Source organism: Colias eurytheme, chromosome 20 (genome assembly GCF_061535395.1).
Source record: "Colias eurytheme isolate Ceu_HAF_F1 chromosome 20, ilColEury1 Martin Lab GWU primary, whole genome shotgun sequence".
NCBI lineage: Eukaryota > Metazoa > Arthropoda > Insecta > Lepidoptera > Pieridae > Colias > Colias eurytheme.
Window position 1 is genome coordinate 4,253,184 of NC_142999.1, and position 17,126 is coordinate 4,270,309.

Sequence of the window (17,126 nt, forward strand, 5' to 3'; positions counted from 1 at the left end):
CTCAATATGTGCGAAAGAGACAGAAATATATAAATATTTCCCATGTATGAATAGAATCGGTGTTGTGAAGTATCCCTCCCCGGCGCTCTGGCCGAATTCGAGTTGAATGGACCCGAGACGCGCTCAACCATTGGATCGATTTTAGTCACGTGACATAAATATGTCGCTCTGAAGATTTGTGCCCGCGAAAGTTCAAATATAAAATCATAAAAAATGATATCTTTGTATTATGTATTTTTATTTTACCTTACCGCTTTAAGTATATGTTTTATTTATATTTTATATATATAGTTTACAAAAATAAAATTACTAAAGCATTGTACAAAGAGTTTAATTTTATAAAATGATTGGACGTTGCCTCACACGAACACGCCCTTTAAAAATAGTAAAACATGTACTCAGTTTAACGTGGTATTAACATTTTCATAAACTTACTTTTAAATTTGTAACTACTTAGTTATAGTTCTAGATATTTATCGGTAGGTACATTTATTAAATGTTTATAGCATTTAGCATAGTAAAATACCTATGATAAATCGCTATATTATATTTTAAGATTCTATCAACACGACGTACCTATAACGTTTCTTCTTATCACTCGAAATTTAGGAGATATTATATTGTACTAGCTATATTCGACACAAGTCCACAATATTTATTTCTTAGTTTCTTGTTGCCATTCTTAGTAAGTATGTGTTTGACTCAGGAGAGAAAATATTTCAATATCGAAGTTTAAGCATTGAGATACTATTATACGTATGGAGACCACATGGAGACGACACCGCCTACATAGCTCCGCACAACATAGGTCAAATGGCCTCACTGCACTCAGATGTGCTGCACTCAGTCGCTTTAGTGCGATGGTCGCGTTCATGTCTTGTTTGTTATAAAGCAAAATCCATGAAAATCATCAATATCGAGTGTGTTACGATATTGCACTAATAATTCAAGTAATGCGGCAAAGTGCAAAGAAATAACTTTTCATCGGTAATTAACTATATTATAATCATTTTTAAAACTTGGTTCGAGCATAGTTTAACCCGATACTTCGTTCCATATGTTCATTGAGATTAGATTTAGATACTTATATATTAGTTTCCTTCTCATATCAGTGTGTCAAATTTATTTTTCAATTCATTTGCACATTATTCGCAGCACCACTGCTTCGAAACTGCACTCAAATGGTGAAGGCGAGCACTGTGAGGAAAATTAGTTTATATTTATAGTTCCAAGACATAATCTGCCAACCTGGAAATAGCCATCACGAAACAAATTACCTGAAAACTCATATTATAAAGCTTGTTTCTGCAGTGTGGACAAATATGAGCTGATAATTATGAATTTTCTGTCTACCCTCTGTATCAGACGCAGATGCAGTTGACAGTACGAAGGTTCCAACTTCCAACCTATTACCAGTTACCTCTCGACCAATAGGTGATCCGATGTATCTTTTATTGTAATCCTTTTGTAATCAGTAATCTATATAATAATTTCTTTTTTATTATAGATATGCTCCTATATTTAATTCTAATTTTGACATGAGTGAAACTGCGTTTTATTTACTTGCTTGTAAATATTATGTAGGTATATAAAAAATGGATGTAATTGTTGTAATGTACAGTTAATATTCTATTATATATATTCTTAATTAATTTGAAAGCTGCTGAGTTTAACAAACTTAAAGTTGAAAGAAGTTGTAATTTTGAAAACTCTTAAAATTATATCTAGAACGATCGCAACATACCTAAATAGAGGAACAAAATGAAATAAAACACTTAAAGGGTTTTGAATATTTTTTTTTATTGTGTATGAAAATATATCCTACTTACTTAGAATTAAGATTAGAAGACTACATTAACTTAATTGCAATTTAAGATAAAGCAAAGAACTTCTCTAAGTATTTTAATTTTGATTGTTGATTAACTTAAAATTTTTTTGTTACAAAAACTAAATAAAAAAAAATGAGCAGAAATTACAATAAGTATAATTATTAATAAGCTACATATCAGCTAGATTATTTCGTTAATTTTATTCAAGAAGCATCTAGATCTCTAAATAAGCGAGTGTTATAAAAAATAAGAATACAATTTTAAATATGCATACTGCTTATATTTTAGGAATTGGAAGTTGTGTGCTTTGACAAAACGTAAATAATATAGAGTACAGTTAAGTATTTTTGCGTAATAACATGGCTAGATTCCGAGACCGAACACAGATACAATACAGTACATGGTCTTGTTCTCCCAGCGCACAGTGCAAGAGCCATCTGTGTTGTTGTCCCAGTAACAGGACGATGCTGTATGAAGTCCAGCGCCATTCTTCTGCATGATTGTACAAGTCACTGAAAGGAGACAATTATTTGATTACTTATACTATAAATTATTATCAACTAGCTTTCCGCCTGTGGCTCTGCCCGCGTTCCAAAGAAGAACCCGCATAGTTCCCGTTCCCGTGGGATTTCCGGGATAAAAACTATTCTATGTGTTAATCCAAGTTATCCTCTATATGTGTGCTAAATTTCATTGTAATTGGTTCAGTAGTTTTTTCGTGAAAGAGTAAAACAAAAGTAAACAAACACACATCCTCACAAACTTTCACATTTATAAAATTAGTAGGACAGTAGGATGGGATTGGTTTAACCTCCACTATTGGTAATTTTATCAAACATGTAAGCCATATAGTTTCAATAAAAGCACATGAATGTTCATGTTTCATGTATGTAGTTACATTATTAAAATTTATGAGAAAGTAACAATGTGCCAACAAATAAAAAAAAAAGCAAAGAACAAGCAATAACATTTATACAAAAAACACCTATAAATCTGGGTTCTCTTAATAATTATTATCACAAGTTCTTTTATGTTTAGTCAAAGGATAAGGTTAGTTAACCCATTGAGCCCCGAACGGCCCGATCGGTCAACGACACAATAGATTTTCTATTGTGTCTGTGATTCCGGGGACTGAGTTATTAACTATTCTCGTGAATTTGATGACAAATACAAAATGACCTTGGTATGCATTACTTTGGAAAGAACTTAGAAAAACTTTACAAAAAACAAAAGGCTTGATAATTATTATCCTGTTATTTATAGTGTTATATTTTTATTAATACCTGTAAATTTCACCACAGTATTTTACCAATAAAAAGTTTGTTTTATTTCCTTACTTATGCTATGTAAATTTAACATTTATTGATAGTGAGTGTAAATATGTACAAACATACCAGAATATGATTACTAATTATTTACATTTACACATACTTCGTACGTCTAAAACATTTAATTGAACAAAAGCTAATCTACTTACCAATGTATTTGTATGGTTTTTGAAGTTTTGTCAACTGTCCTAAACAAGATTCTACGACAGCCGAAGTCCACTGGCTAACTTTGTTGTGCTGATAAGCAGTACCCCCGATTGAATTTTCAATAGCTTCTTTTATAATTTTACTCACATCGTCCACAACGAATTGATTCTAAAACACGACATGTTAGCATCAACAATCGATATATAAAATACCGTTACTCACAGGTAAATTTATAATCTTACCTCCTCAGATAAATCGTTACATTCTTTGACATCCATGATTTTATTTATGGGTGAAAAATATTTTTTTGTAACTTCTAGAAATTAGATAAATACAACAAAATTTTTACGCTATTGCAGAATCTCAACAGTCAACACCAGTCAATTCACACTAGCCACAGAGCAAGTAGACAGTAGCTGCCAAATGTGACCACAGAATGTGACAAGAGAAAAAGCTAGACATGAACGAAACCTGAACAACATTTTATTTTGTTTTTTATGCATTATATTCAGTAGATCGTTTATGTGAGATTTGAAAAGGGTTTAAAAGTATGTAAATATTTACATGCCATTATTTTTATTTAAGTTCGATATCCAAAATATAAGACATCACACAAATTAGGGCGTATTCAGAAAGAAAGCTTGAAACTTATAAGCGCTTATCGGCGCTTGTCATGTTCATATATTTTCCTGTCAGTGCTGGTAACCCGCGCAGGAAAATATATGAACATGACAAGCGCCGATAAGCGCTTATAAGTTTCAAGCTTTCTTTCTGAATACGCCCTTTGATATTTTTTATATAAAATCTGTGTATAAAATATTTGTTCTTCTTGTTTATTATTTATGCATGGCAATGAAAAACGCAACTTTCATTTCGTTTCGTTAATCGTTCATTTAGTTGTCATTTTCAGTTCGGGTTGAACTATGGATATATTCGTAATAAATTAATTTTAAATGGCTTCATCAGTGCAAAATAATAGAGTGTTACATTCAGGATATTGTGCATGTTGCCGAACGTGCAATATGTGGTGCTGGAGAGCATTAAAATGGCTTCCAGTGTTGTTGATAGTTTCTATTGTGACATGGTCCTATTATGCATACGTTATTCAATTGTGCATTTGTGAGTAACTCGTCTGTTCTTATAGGAAATTACTACAAAAATATGTATTAAACGAATTGATTTATATCTTTTTACAGTTACCATTGAGAGTACAGTGCAGCAATGTGTTTATCTTGTGCTATACCATATTTTACTTATAATGTTTGTCTGGTCTTATTGGCGAACTGTATTTGCGGACATAAAACAAATTCCAGACAAGGTGAGTGTCTATATATTTAAAAACTAATTAATTTATTTTGTTCTTCTAAGTTAAAAATCTCTTATGGTGTCTTGAGCATTTGATCGAATTGCTGTGTTGTTGATAGACATAATTACATCAAATCCATTCATAAACATACCTTAAGATTTGCCTACTTAGAAAAATGTTGATTGAATTCTAGTATAACTAAATATCTGAATATCATAACAAAAATCATGTCACATACTATACAATAACAAGGACATCTAGTATGGCCTACATTTATCAATAGAAAGTGTACTTAGCCATTATAATTTATTGACTATCAATGATAACAATCATAAATAGCAATAGAAAGTCATATTCTTTCAATGGTTATTACCTAATTAATATAATAATATATTGTAATTAATAATTAATAAGTCTGAAATATAAATGTTGATTTCTGTAAGTTCTTATTTTATTTGATTTAACTAGATATCATTTCAATTCTGGTATAAAATTTTTTGTACTGACATATGTAACTACAACATTATTCAATAAACTGAAGAATACAATATAATATGTACAAAATATATTTGTTATGAACAGTACTTTTAATATCTATACCTATCTGTTATCTAATACTCATTAAGCAAATCATTAATGAAATTCTTAGCTTATCATACACAATGTAAAATCAATAAATATATAATAAATACCTGCGCCGCAGGTTTACGCTCCTGTTGATCTTAGCGTGATAATATATAGCCTCCATAAATAGGCTATCTAACACTGAAAGAATTTTTTTCCTGAGATTAGCGCATTCAAACAAACAAACAAACTCTCCAGCTTAATAATATAAGTATAATAGATTATTGTTACTGAACATGTGAAATTTCAGTATAAACTACCTGAAGAAGAATTAGAAAAGTTATTGAGTGCGGATACAGAAGACGCGCAGAGATTGATTTTAGAGAACTATGCTAAAGATCTTCCAGTCGTCACTAGGTATTTATTATATGATACTATTAATTATTCATTACATTATTAATTGATATGCACAGTTACAGTGCAAGGCGAATGTGTCTTATTGAGATTAAATCACATTCTCAACCAATTTCATTGATTATTTCTTGATTGTATAATATGCTAGCTTTCCCATATTTGTTTATATTGTTCATGATAATTTAGAATTTTTGCATAGATATCAATATTATGTCATACACTTTTATTTACATTTCTCAAGAGAATAATGCAAATTTTCTCAATCCTAGATTCTTATCTGCTTTACGGAAATTCAGCCGACTATTCTTTAATATGGAAAGCAGAAAAGAAATATTAGAAAATTTTGCTAATACTATCCCTGTTTTAACAAGGTTAGTCGTTTCATAATTGCAGTAGCTAGAATTGAGAAAATTAAGGCAAATTCTTGTCAATATCTTTCCCATCCAATTGTTTTTATAACTCAAAGATTTAGTTCTTTAATTAAATTTCTTTGTTAATTTTTTTTTCTGCAATGGGTATAGAAAGATTCTATATTTTTGAACACCTTAATGTCATCATCATCATCATAAAGATCAAAACACAAATTTTGAGGCAAAAAATTTAATGGGCACAAAATGTATGCTACTAAAATTGAATTCCTAACCAGTTATATGAATATGACATAACATTTCATAATCTATGTATACATGGTGGATTTTTGAGACAGCTCAGAAAGGGCAGGTACAGCTACAGGAATAGTTCCTTCGAGACCATTCAATATTACTTATTTTGTAGCTAGAATTTAAGTTTAACAACAACTCTCTAAACCTAATCCATCTCAAATCTACCGTGTATGCATAGACTATAAAAGTGTTTTATAATAGTACCATAGACTATTTTGTCATAGTAGTGAGCATTGCAAATTCCAGAACAATGTCTGGCTCGGTCCGCTACTGCAATCGATGTGTGCTGGTTAAACCGGATCGCACACACCACTGCAGCATATGCTCCCGCTGCGTGCTCAAGATGGACCACCACTGCCCGTGGGTCAACAATTGTGTGTGTTTCCACAACTATAAGTTCTTCATACTGTTCCTTGGATATGCGCTAATGTATTGTATCTTCATCATGTCCACGTGCCTGCCGTACTTCATACGATTTTGGAAGGTACGTTTGTAAATTGTGTATTTTGTGATTGTGAGCTTCACAGCTTACTTACTATCTGTCAGTTTAAGTCAGATAACATCCCTTTCACACCCACTTGCCAAGTTAGGTGTGAAAGGGATAAAAAAAACATACAGGCGTCATTCAAGGTCATATTTTCTTGTTACAAGTTAATGTTCATACTGAAATCTCCAGTGTATTAGATATAAGCTTCTTGGATAACATAATATGTACATTTACTTCAAGTGTCAAATTGGCTATCAAGTGTTAAATTGGCTATTGGCTATAAATGAAAAGGTTGTTATTAGTAGCAGTGTAATATACATAAGGCTGTAGTTTAAAATAAGAAATAATGCTCATGATTTGAATTTATTTTAGTTTTGCCATTAGACTTTGTTTATTTTATAATAATTTATTTTGATTACATATAGCTGTATGTGGCTTAAAACACAAAGCCATGACTTAGCAATTTCGTATTTTCCCATAATCTTATCTCTTTTGCTTTGAAGTTCGCTTCATTATAGTAAAAAGATAAGGAAAACTTTAATTCAGTTGGTCTTGCTCTATTGCAGCATGTTTCTATAAGGTAGAAAGAGATAGTTATGTGTAACTTTGATTGCCTAAATAGATTAGATGGGTTATATTATGACGTAAAGTATATTATGGCTGACAATTGCAGATGTATCAGGAATACAAACATGCCCACTGCGATCGTCTGATTGACACCGGCTCATTTACTAAGCAATGCATGGAGATTATTGATGTAACCCTCTTTTTTAACTCGGCTTGATTATTAGATCTGTAGACGTAGTTCAATGGCCATCACCATTTTATAGTATATTTATATATATATATATTGCTTTTTTTTAAATAGCTTTCCACCCACGTCTTCCCCCGCTTTGTCACAAACCTTATACATAGATGATATACTTAAAATTTCCTCTTATATCACTCTATTTATACAAGAAACACCATCAAAATCTGTTGCGTAATTTTTAAATCTAACAGACACTCAGACGGCGGAAAGTGACTTTGTTTTTTTTATAATATGTAGTGAAGGACAAGGTATTATGTTGATTCATGAGTAGTGAAGCTATGAATAAGTAGATGCGTAATATTAATGTGAAGATATTGAATATGCTTAACACATTAGGATACAATTAGTCATTGGTAGTGCCATATATGTACATAGTAAAGACGTTCCACATTGTTATTTCTTATTATATATATATTACTAGCGACTCGCCCCGGCTTAGCACGGGTGCAATGCTGATACTAAATACACTACAGAAAAACTGTGAACGTTTTATATAAAAATTAAAAACATAGCGGCCCGCACAAACGCAACGTCCCGCAATTTTTAAATCTGTAATATCTTTTAGTCATTGGTAGTGCCATATACATAGTACAGACGTTCCACATTGTTATTTCTTATTATATATATTATTTTACATATAAAGGGCTATGTTCAATAAGTATACGAGAGATTCTTGATAAGAAGAAAGTAACCGAATGTGAATTTTGTTTTTCAAATCGCAGTGGGAATGATGATATCTTTTAGTGTAGTTTTTTTATAAACTATGTGGAACGTTTTATGCAATATAGATAATGTTTAATTAGTACTTTAATTGTTGCATTAATTAAAATACTATTAGTGATAATTATTATATGTAATATTAGTATTAATGTAATATGCTAATTTGCTTCCATTTACGTCTGAAGTAGATTTTAGGTAGTTGGTAGGTTTTTTCACAGATTTCAACTGCTTTTCTAAGCGTGCAATTTCACAGCCTGTGACGTGTTTTTTATCTTTTGTTTAAACAAAATATCGGTGTATGAGATAATTCACATATCAGCAGAGATTAACCTAATACACAAGTCGGACAATTTACACTATATCAGAACATAAATGTATTAAGATTATCCATGCATATATTATTGTAATGTATTCTTAGTTATTTGATGACTCACTGATAAAGTCGCCGATAGCCCATTAGTGGCTGATATTTTCATACATTATTATTTAATTGACAAATAAGATAAACAGGACACACCTAGAAGTTTTTAACTGGTCGTATTAAGTCTCATTAGTCATATGTGATATGAATATTTAACTTCACATTCACGCATTGCTATGCTAATTAAGAGGAAAGATTACATTTTATTAAAGCTTGTAATGGATATAATCAACTACTAAACTGATTATATAAATAACTAGCTGCTCCGCGCGGTTTCACCCCCGTGGCTCCACTCCTGTTGTTCGTAGCGTGATGATATATCCGTGATGGCCTTCCTCGATAAATTAGCTATCTAACACCGTAAGAATTTTCAAATCGGACCAGTAGCTCCCGAGATTAGCGCGTTCAAACAAACAAACTTTTCAGCTTTATAATATTAGTATAGATTATATGATAAAATGTTTACAGATTATTGTTATAAATATAGCCTATATTGTGAATATGCTTGGGTGACAAAGTCTTTCTTATTGTTTTTATCCCGGGGCAATACAGATGATGCGAGAGCAAACTAATCAGTAAATTACTGTCATAAAAATTATAAAGATGTTGAAGGAAAATTAAGATAGATTACTTAATTATTTTCTTCAAACAATTCTTCATTGAGGTGTCGCTTTAATTAATAAATTGACCATGCCAACATAAACCTTGACACAGAAATGTATCGCGTGCCAGTAATATGCTATTCAATATTTAAAAGTTTGTGGTTAGTTTATAGTGGATATCCCTTTTCATATGATTATAATAAACGTCACCTGTTATCAACATAATATACTTAAAATGTGTGATAACATTTTCCTCCGTTTACATCATAATTATCAACACCTATGTGTAAAAACTGTATCGATTATCTTACGTGAAGTAGAGTAACATAACAAGCAAGCAATAGACTGATATTTCCTGCGCTTATGACTTTTGAATCAAATTATTTATTAATAATTGTATTCTTTTTTAAATATATATAATTTCGTAAAAATCAGGTACTTCAACAATCAAATCAAACATAAAACAGTTGTAACTTATTTTTTGGGAAAATCCATAGTTTAATTATCATTAATACTTAACTTATTATATTTAGAAATTAAAGACTTTTAAGTTTTTAACGGATTTTAAACGCGATTTATTCATTCTAAATCTAATCCGTTAAAAAAGTCTTTAATTTCTAAATGTATACTACTCGCGTAAAATCAAACATTAGAAAATATTATCTTATTATATATTTTTTAATACAGGGTGATTTTGGCGCGCCGGGCAGTGCGGGGAGATATCACATTGTGTTCGCGTTCTTCGTGGCGCTAATGTTCGCCATTTCGCTCGGCTCGCTGTTCGGCTACCACTGTTACTTGGTCACGCATAATAGGACAACTTTGGGTGAGTACGGGTCTTTGGTAACTGGTTTAATTTGTGTTTTGTTGGTTTTTCAAGCTAGTGAAAAATCTTATCTTATTGGCAATTCGTCTGTAAAAAATTATCTCGCTCTTCTATTCAAATCTCAATTACATGCGGTAATTTAACCGTGATGCAGAACTTCAACAAATTTGGTAGGTATGTGTAGGACGTAGGAGAACAAAAAAAGGGAAGACAAATTTAATACAGCACCTAAATACATATTTAATCATAGTCATATTAATTGTATAACAGCTGAACATTTTTAAATTGTAGATATTATTTACTTGTAATAATTGCCATTAAATTTAATAATATACATTTTATCATGATGTAATAGCAAGAAATATGGGAAAAAGCATTGGATCATGTTTTTAAGTATTAAATAAGAGTTTGGTTTCAGATATGCTTGTGTCATATAACCGCACGGGCAGTCCGACGGGACAGATCATAAACTCTATGCTTAAAACCATGATCAGTGGTAACTTGTAATATAATCTGTAGACGTTGCGTTTGTTATCTATGGTCATAATATTTTTAGTCTGTAGACGTTGCGTTTGTTATCTATGGTCGTAATTTTTTTAGTCTGTAGATCGGTGACATTTTAGACTAAATTAAAATTTTGCTGTAGGTACTGCACGGAAATGTGAATCAATGTAATTTTATTTAAAATATGTTGGTATATATGTAGCAGTATAATTTTAATATATCAAATAAAAATGTATAATAAAAAAAAAACGAGAAGTTACTTAGAAGTTAGTAAAAGCAATTTCCTTTAAGTCCACGAGGCTTATATTAGATAGATGATAATACATGTTTGTAACACGTGTATTTATTTGTTCGTCAAGCGTGCGATACTCAACCGAAAAAAGTAAAAATAGTTTCATTTCAGGAACGAAAAATACACATTATATAGGGAGGGGCGGGGGCTTCAAAATGCAAAAAAAAATAAAAAAAAATCCGTGATTAATGTACGGCCTCATAGTTGTGTCGAAATGAAATTTTCAGAAGCGTTCCGAGCGCCAATGTTCCGAGGTGGCGCTGACAAGAATGGCTTCTCTCTCGGCGCGTATAACAACTTCAAGGAGGTGTTCGGCAACAGTCCTAACTTGTGGCTGCTGCCCGTATTCACCAGGTAACACACACACTCAAAGTCAACTAAACTACACTTTTTTTAGATGAGCTTCAACTCACACTGAAACTCAACTCAACTAGACTTTTAGATGAGCTTTGGAATCGTCGAAATCGTGACTATAAACAACTAGACTCACAATCACGCTCAAAAATTGTCCGAAAAAAACTCTGCCTACGCGTGTATTAGGCAGAGTTTTCTAGTGAGTGATATATTGGACTTTGAACTTTACCGCCAAGCAATAAGGTATTAATTTCAGTGTATGTTTTATACAAGGCCGTTCGGACATTTTTTGACGACCTTTAAATAGGTAATTGTGAGTGTACTTGTTTATAGTATGTTATGGTCAATATATATAATTTGATACTTACCACACTATAGGCTAGCTAGTACGTGTAGTAGACTAGACTTGACTAGGTGTGAAAAATTTAATGTTAGTCACAATTTTTATTAGGGAATATCTGAAATAGCTAAATGTGTAGTCTGATTGGGATAATTTTTAGGGTTCCGTAGCCAAAATGGCAAAAACGGAACCCTTATAGTTTCGTCATGTCCGTCTGTCCGTCTGTCCGTCTGTCCGTCTGTCACAGCCGATTTACTCGGAAACTATAAGTACTACAGTGATGAAATTTGATGGGAATATGTGTTGTATGAACCGCTACAAAAATATGACACTAAATAGTAAAAAAAAGAATTGGGGGTGGGGCCCCCCATACATGTAACTGAGGGATGAAATTTTTTTTTTCGATGTACATACCCGTGTGGGGTATCAATGGAAAGGTCTTTTAAAATGATATAAAGTTTTCTAAAAAACATTTTTCTTAAAGTGAACGGTTTTTGAGATATCAGCTCTCAAAGTCGTAAAAAGTATGTCCCCCCCCCCTCTATTTTTATAACTACGGGGTATAAAATTCTAAAAAAAATAGAGGTGATGCATGCTAATTAACTCTTTCAACGATTTTTGGTTTGATCAAAGTATCTCTTATAGTTTTTGAGATAGGTTGATTTAACTGTAATTTATTATATTTGCTGCTACGGAACCCTTTGTGCGCGAGCCCGACTCGCACTTGGCCGGTTTTTTATACAGATTTTAATTCAATTGGAGGTTTTATTAGTAATATAATATTTTTATTGGTGTTTTTGTGTACAAAATTATTATAATTGCATCAACTGTGTGTGCATGTTGCGTGTGTAAAAAGAAGTGAATGACGTAACATTTTGTGGCGTTTTTTGAACGGAGTGTACTTTATATTAGTGACCATTATTTTTCGTACCTATAAGCACGTAATTTTACTAATATTATTTATTATTTATCTATGTATGTTTATTCATCCTCGACTCCATCTTTACTAATATATGTGTATCATTTTATAAGTATTATGTGTTATTATTGTACTAATTGCTGAGTGATTGAAAGAATGCCTGTTTCATGAGTGTTAAAATATGAAATAAGTCTTTGAATGTAAATCATGCATTTCACTTCATTACGCGCGCTATGCCTATTTGAACTTTATTGTAATATGTATATTTTTATTTTTGAATCTTATTTATTTATTATATATCTATAATCACTATATAATATATGTATTATGTATGTTTATTAATAAAGTATATATGCAGATTATGTATACATACAAATAGTAGGTACATTTACTATCTTGGGAGAATACAAAACTACAGTTTGAGTTATATTATGCATGACATAGCAGCAGCAGGTTCGGTTTGTCTAGTATGTTTCCATAATATGAATGACCCTTGATAATGCTTACTTAGTTAACGAACAAACTGAATACTAACAACCGACTGAATTAACGAACTTTAGTTTGTCATAACAATCATAGTAGCTTCGTATTCCTTTTGCATTTCACACTCACAAAACGAGATCGTAACAAATGAATAGTCACTAAACAAGCATGGTACATGAATGGCGAACGTCGGAGCGTACTATGCGACGGGCGTGCACAGTTCACGCAAATGTAAACGCTATTTACATCCATAGCCTAGGAGACGGGTGCGAATTTCCCGTGCGTCGCGAGCACCAGCTGCAAACGTTCACGACGCCGCAAGAGACGCACGGGTACGAATCTATGGGCATCACGCGCTCAAGGTCAGAGCAAACGCACATGACGCACATACCTTGAGAATAAAAATGCGATCGCTATAGGCGTGCCTTTCAAACTTTCTGTTATTTTATTGACGTACTATAAATAAATAGACTCACAATCGCGCAAAAGTTGTTCGTAGCAAAACTGCCTGCGCGAGTATGAGGCAGAGTTTGCTAATGACTTTGAACATTACTGTAATGTAGTGAGGTGCTATTTTCAATGAAAGTTTTATACGATTGTGAGTTTAACTATTTATAGTATATCAATGGTTATTTTATATTATTGCCATCCCACTTTTGATTGCTAGTTTGCATTTGCGTTTTTTTAACGCATTCACGGTTGCCTGTGTGCGTCTCGTTTGTGATGTTTTGGGATTTGACGTGACTTTTATAAATATAGTTTAACTTATAGATCGCGCTATTTATTTTGGTCAGTAGATGGGTTCCATGGTAATAAATAGATTTTTGAGTAAATACGAGGTATATTTAAATGTATGTGTGCACAGTTTTATAATTGTTTATGTGATTAATACACAGAATAGGTACTTGTGATGTCTGTACGTTGTACTATTTTTCATAAGATTTCATATAATAGAAACGTTGAATGGCATACCTATAGTAGTTTGTATGCGAATAAAAATTATTTGTATTTTCTTAATTTTTTAGTCGAGAACTTTAATTATTGTAGATAAAATTACGTTTGTAGATAATAAAATCGTTAATAATTATTTTGATTCGACGATAGTCATTAGTAATATTCTACTGTAGTGTTGTGAAAACGCGGGTGTTTTTTAGAATTTCAGTTGTGACTTCAAATTCTTGAAACGGTATTGAGTAAAAATGTGCATTTTTGCACTTATTATTGCAGTTCTACTTACTTAACGAGGCAGATTTGAGATTTAAGCTAGTGCTATGTAAAAGCAACTCAATACCTTGCCAATATATTATGCCAAAATGTTGTTATTTTTTATACATGCTCTTTTAATATGATAAGGTCTTGAATATTCCGTACATTTTTTTAATTATTTTTAATGCTATTATTATACAAAATTTAAAATGAATGTCTTCCAATTTATACGAAATTGTATAGTTTTGCATACTTGTGTCCAATACCAGTTAGGTAACAGATTCGATATATTTTTATACTCAAGATATGTGACCTGAGGTCGTGAATTACAACGAATTTTAATGTAAAATAACGCATTAGCTTATGCATTTATTTTCGAGCTCTATACAACACACAAGACTGATAATGCTATAGTGTAATACTGGATATATTTTGTAAGTTTTTTGTGCACAATAAATGTTTTGTTCCTTTTTTATTTCTTTTATTTTTTTATACGCCAGTACACGCTTTGACGACAGTCAGATATAGAGAGACGCTTTGCTTCGCCGAGAGAACGATAGTTGAACAAGCAAGCAAATGGATGCATTCAAATGTCTATAACACAATTGGCAACAGATTTCGTCTGTGTGATGTATAAACGAAAATACACACAATAACCAATCATGCTTTTTTATTTACACAGCTTTAAAAGAACTCAATTATAGAGATACACTTTTGAGGGCGTATAAGGATTTTTATTTTATTTTATTCATTCTCTCTCAGTCTGAAAACATCGGATGCTTCTATGGTAACATTGACATAATATCTAGAATAGTACCTAAACAAGCAGTAGCAACTTGTATAAAATTAAAAATTTTATCCTGTTATAGTTAGTATAGTTATAGTCTACATAGACAAAGAGAGTGTTACACTAGAAGCAACCGAATTGAACACTAATTTATAACTTACCGATTTGTCACTTTGACACAAAGCAATAGAGGTCAATTTCGAATGAGGTTTTATTGGATTTTAGCGTGGAGATGGCACACGAGACTGAGAGATGGAGACTTTGCCCCCGACGGGGGAGGACCGTCCCGCAAATAGTATAAGGAAAACACACTTTCACAATTTACTTTCGTTATATTATTATTATGTTTATATTTAAATAAAATCCTTCCAAATAATATACGCTTTTCATTCATCAGCATCGAGTCGAGATTTTTCAAAATTATGTCATTCACTTCTTTGTACCCCTTAAAGAGAGAGATTTGTGTCCTTTTGCATGCTACAATTAGCAGGCATTTAGCGTAGGTGTGATTTAGAGTGCTTGTGTTAGTGAATAAGAAATCGCTAGACGTCGTAGCGAAATAGCTCCTATAGAATTTTGGCTTACACATAGACTAAGAGAACATTTATAAGTATTTCATGTACACCAAATCGCTTGCACATCATTTCCTTTCACTTCCACAACGTTGGCACAAAACGACTGAGTATAAAGGGGCTTGTGCTATAGTTTGGGCGACGCGATGGTGTTCCCGCAGCCGCAGCAGGACGAGGATACGGAGTCGCTGCTGAGCTCCCGCGGGGATCGCTGGGAGCGTGGGGAGCGGGGGGATCGCTGGGGAGCGCGCTTCGACGACCGCGACAGCTCCTCGTACGACGAGCTCTGAGTGTAGGGCTGGTCACGGTTACGGGACTCAGGCTTGGTCTACTATGTGTAAAGGTGTAGGAAGGGTTGTTTGTAGCCACTTAATGATAATAGTTTTATAAACAATTGTGTTTAAATTGATGTATGGTACAGATGGCTTTCCATATTTTTTTTTGCAATTACGATAAACTTTTTAACGCATAGTTTTATTCCAAAGCACTTAAATATTATATATATACAATTAAATACGTATAAGTGAGATTAACTTTAGGTCCGTTGTGTGCGATAGGTTTTGGAAGATTTTAATTATTTTTACCTTCAGTATGCAAGTTGTAATATTTTGTTTTCATTTAATTATATCGCTGGATTATATGTATAAAGATAATTAGGTTAATATTTAATTGATACTCGATAAAAATAAAACAATAGAATACACCCGATACCATTGCATAATAATTGTACTTATATAGTGAGGTACATCTTAATACTATTATAAAGGCGAAAGTTTGTAAGGATGTATAGATGTATGGATGTATGGATGTATGGATGTATGGATGTTTGTTACTCTTTCACGTAAAAACTACTGAACCGATTACAATGAAATTTAGCACACATATAGAGGGTAACTTGGATTAACACATAGGATAGTTTTTATCCCGGAAATCCCACGGGAACGGGAACTATGCGGGTTTTCCTTTGCAAACGCGGGCGAAGCCGCGGGCGGAAATCTAGTATTTAGATAAATATAACTCATAGTAAATTGTTAAGAAACAACAAGCCTGTAAAGTAACGTGACCAGAAATTATGAACAAATTAACGAATATTTAGATGAACGGTGCTCACCTTCATATTATTATGTAGGAGAAAATATATTCAAAGTATTAAAATTTAATATATGATACTTAATAATTTGAAATCTGACTGTGTTATACAACACATTTATAGTTAGTTACAATAAGTAGGTTTTCCCTATTATTCTTTACAGCTGTATTTCTTCTGCATTGAATTCTTTAAAAACACTGCACTCAAATTCCAATTGTTTACTAGTATGAAATAATAAGATGTTCTGAAGAACATATTGTGTTGAAACACAGTCAGATCTCGTAGTATTTTGTACGTACCCAATAATTAAATAAGGGTTTCTATTTATATAAAGGAACTGATATTGGTAATTTTTGTTCTCCTATAAATAATAACATAGGTTTCGGAAAAGATCTAAAAAAAGAAAAAACATTAAAAGAAAAATTTCTTCAATCTTAATATTCTCAGAAGAAAACGAAATTT

The 17,126-nt window shown here is 32.1% G+C and overlaps 2 protein-coding genes across 5 annotated transcripts; one reads left to right on the forward strand and one right to left on the reverse strand.

Annotated features, from left to right (window-relative positions):
- Window positions 1-1,780: 1,780 nt before the first annotated feature.
- Dlc90F (dynein light chain 90F) lies at window positions 1,781-3,711 on the reverse strand. The gene is made up of 3 exons (XM_090113743.1): window positions 3,547-3,711; window positions 3,307-3,472; window positions 1,781-2,341 (listed from the first exon to the last, which is right to left on the reverse strand). The coding sequence occupies exons 1-3, from the start codon at window positions 3,580-3,582 to the stop codon at window positions 2,193-2,195; spliced, it is 351 nt and encodes a 116-aa protein (XP_089969869.1). The 5' UTR covers window positions 3,583-3,711; the 3' UTR covers window positions 1,781-2,192.
- Window positions 3,712-4,184: 473 nt separating this feature from the next.
- Window positions 4,185-16,319, forward strand: LOC149899581 (palmitoyltransferase ZDHHC2-like). Of its 4 annotated transcripts, none has more exons than XM_090113781.1 (8): window positions 4,185-4,423; window positions 4,501-4,622; window positions 5,485-5,591; window positions 6,497-6,734; window positions 9,979-10,117; window positions 11,141-11,267; window positions 13,264-13,371; window positions 15,708-16,319. In XM_090113781.1, exons 1-8 carry the CDS (start codon window positions 4,258-4,260, stop codon window positions 15,862-15,864), a joined length of 1,164 nt encoding a protein of 387 aa, XP_089969907.1. In that variant the 5' UTR covers window positions 4,185-4,257; the 3' UTR covers window positions 15,865-16,319. The 4 variants fall into 4 exon arrangements, with proteins under 4 accessions (XP_089969907.1, XP_089969904.1, XP_089969905.1 ...); XM_090113778.1 differs by lacking the exon at window positions 15,708-16,319 and adding an exon at window positions 15,228-15,378 and having other exon boundaries at window positions 4,186-4,423; XM_090113779.1 differs by lacking the exon at window positions 13,264-13,371 and having other exon boundaries at window positions 4,186-4,423.
- Window positions 16,320-17,126: the final 807 nt, after the last annotated feature.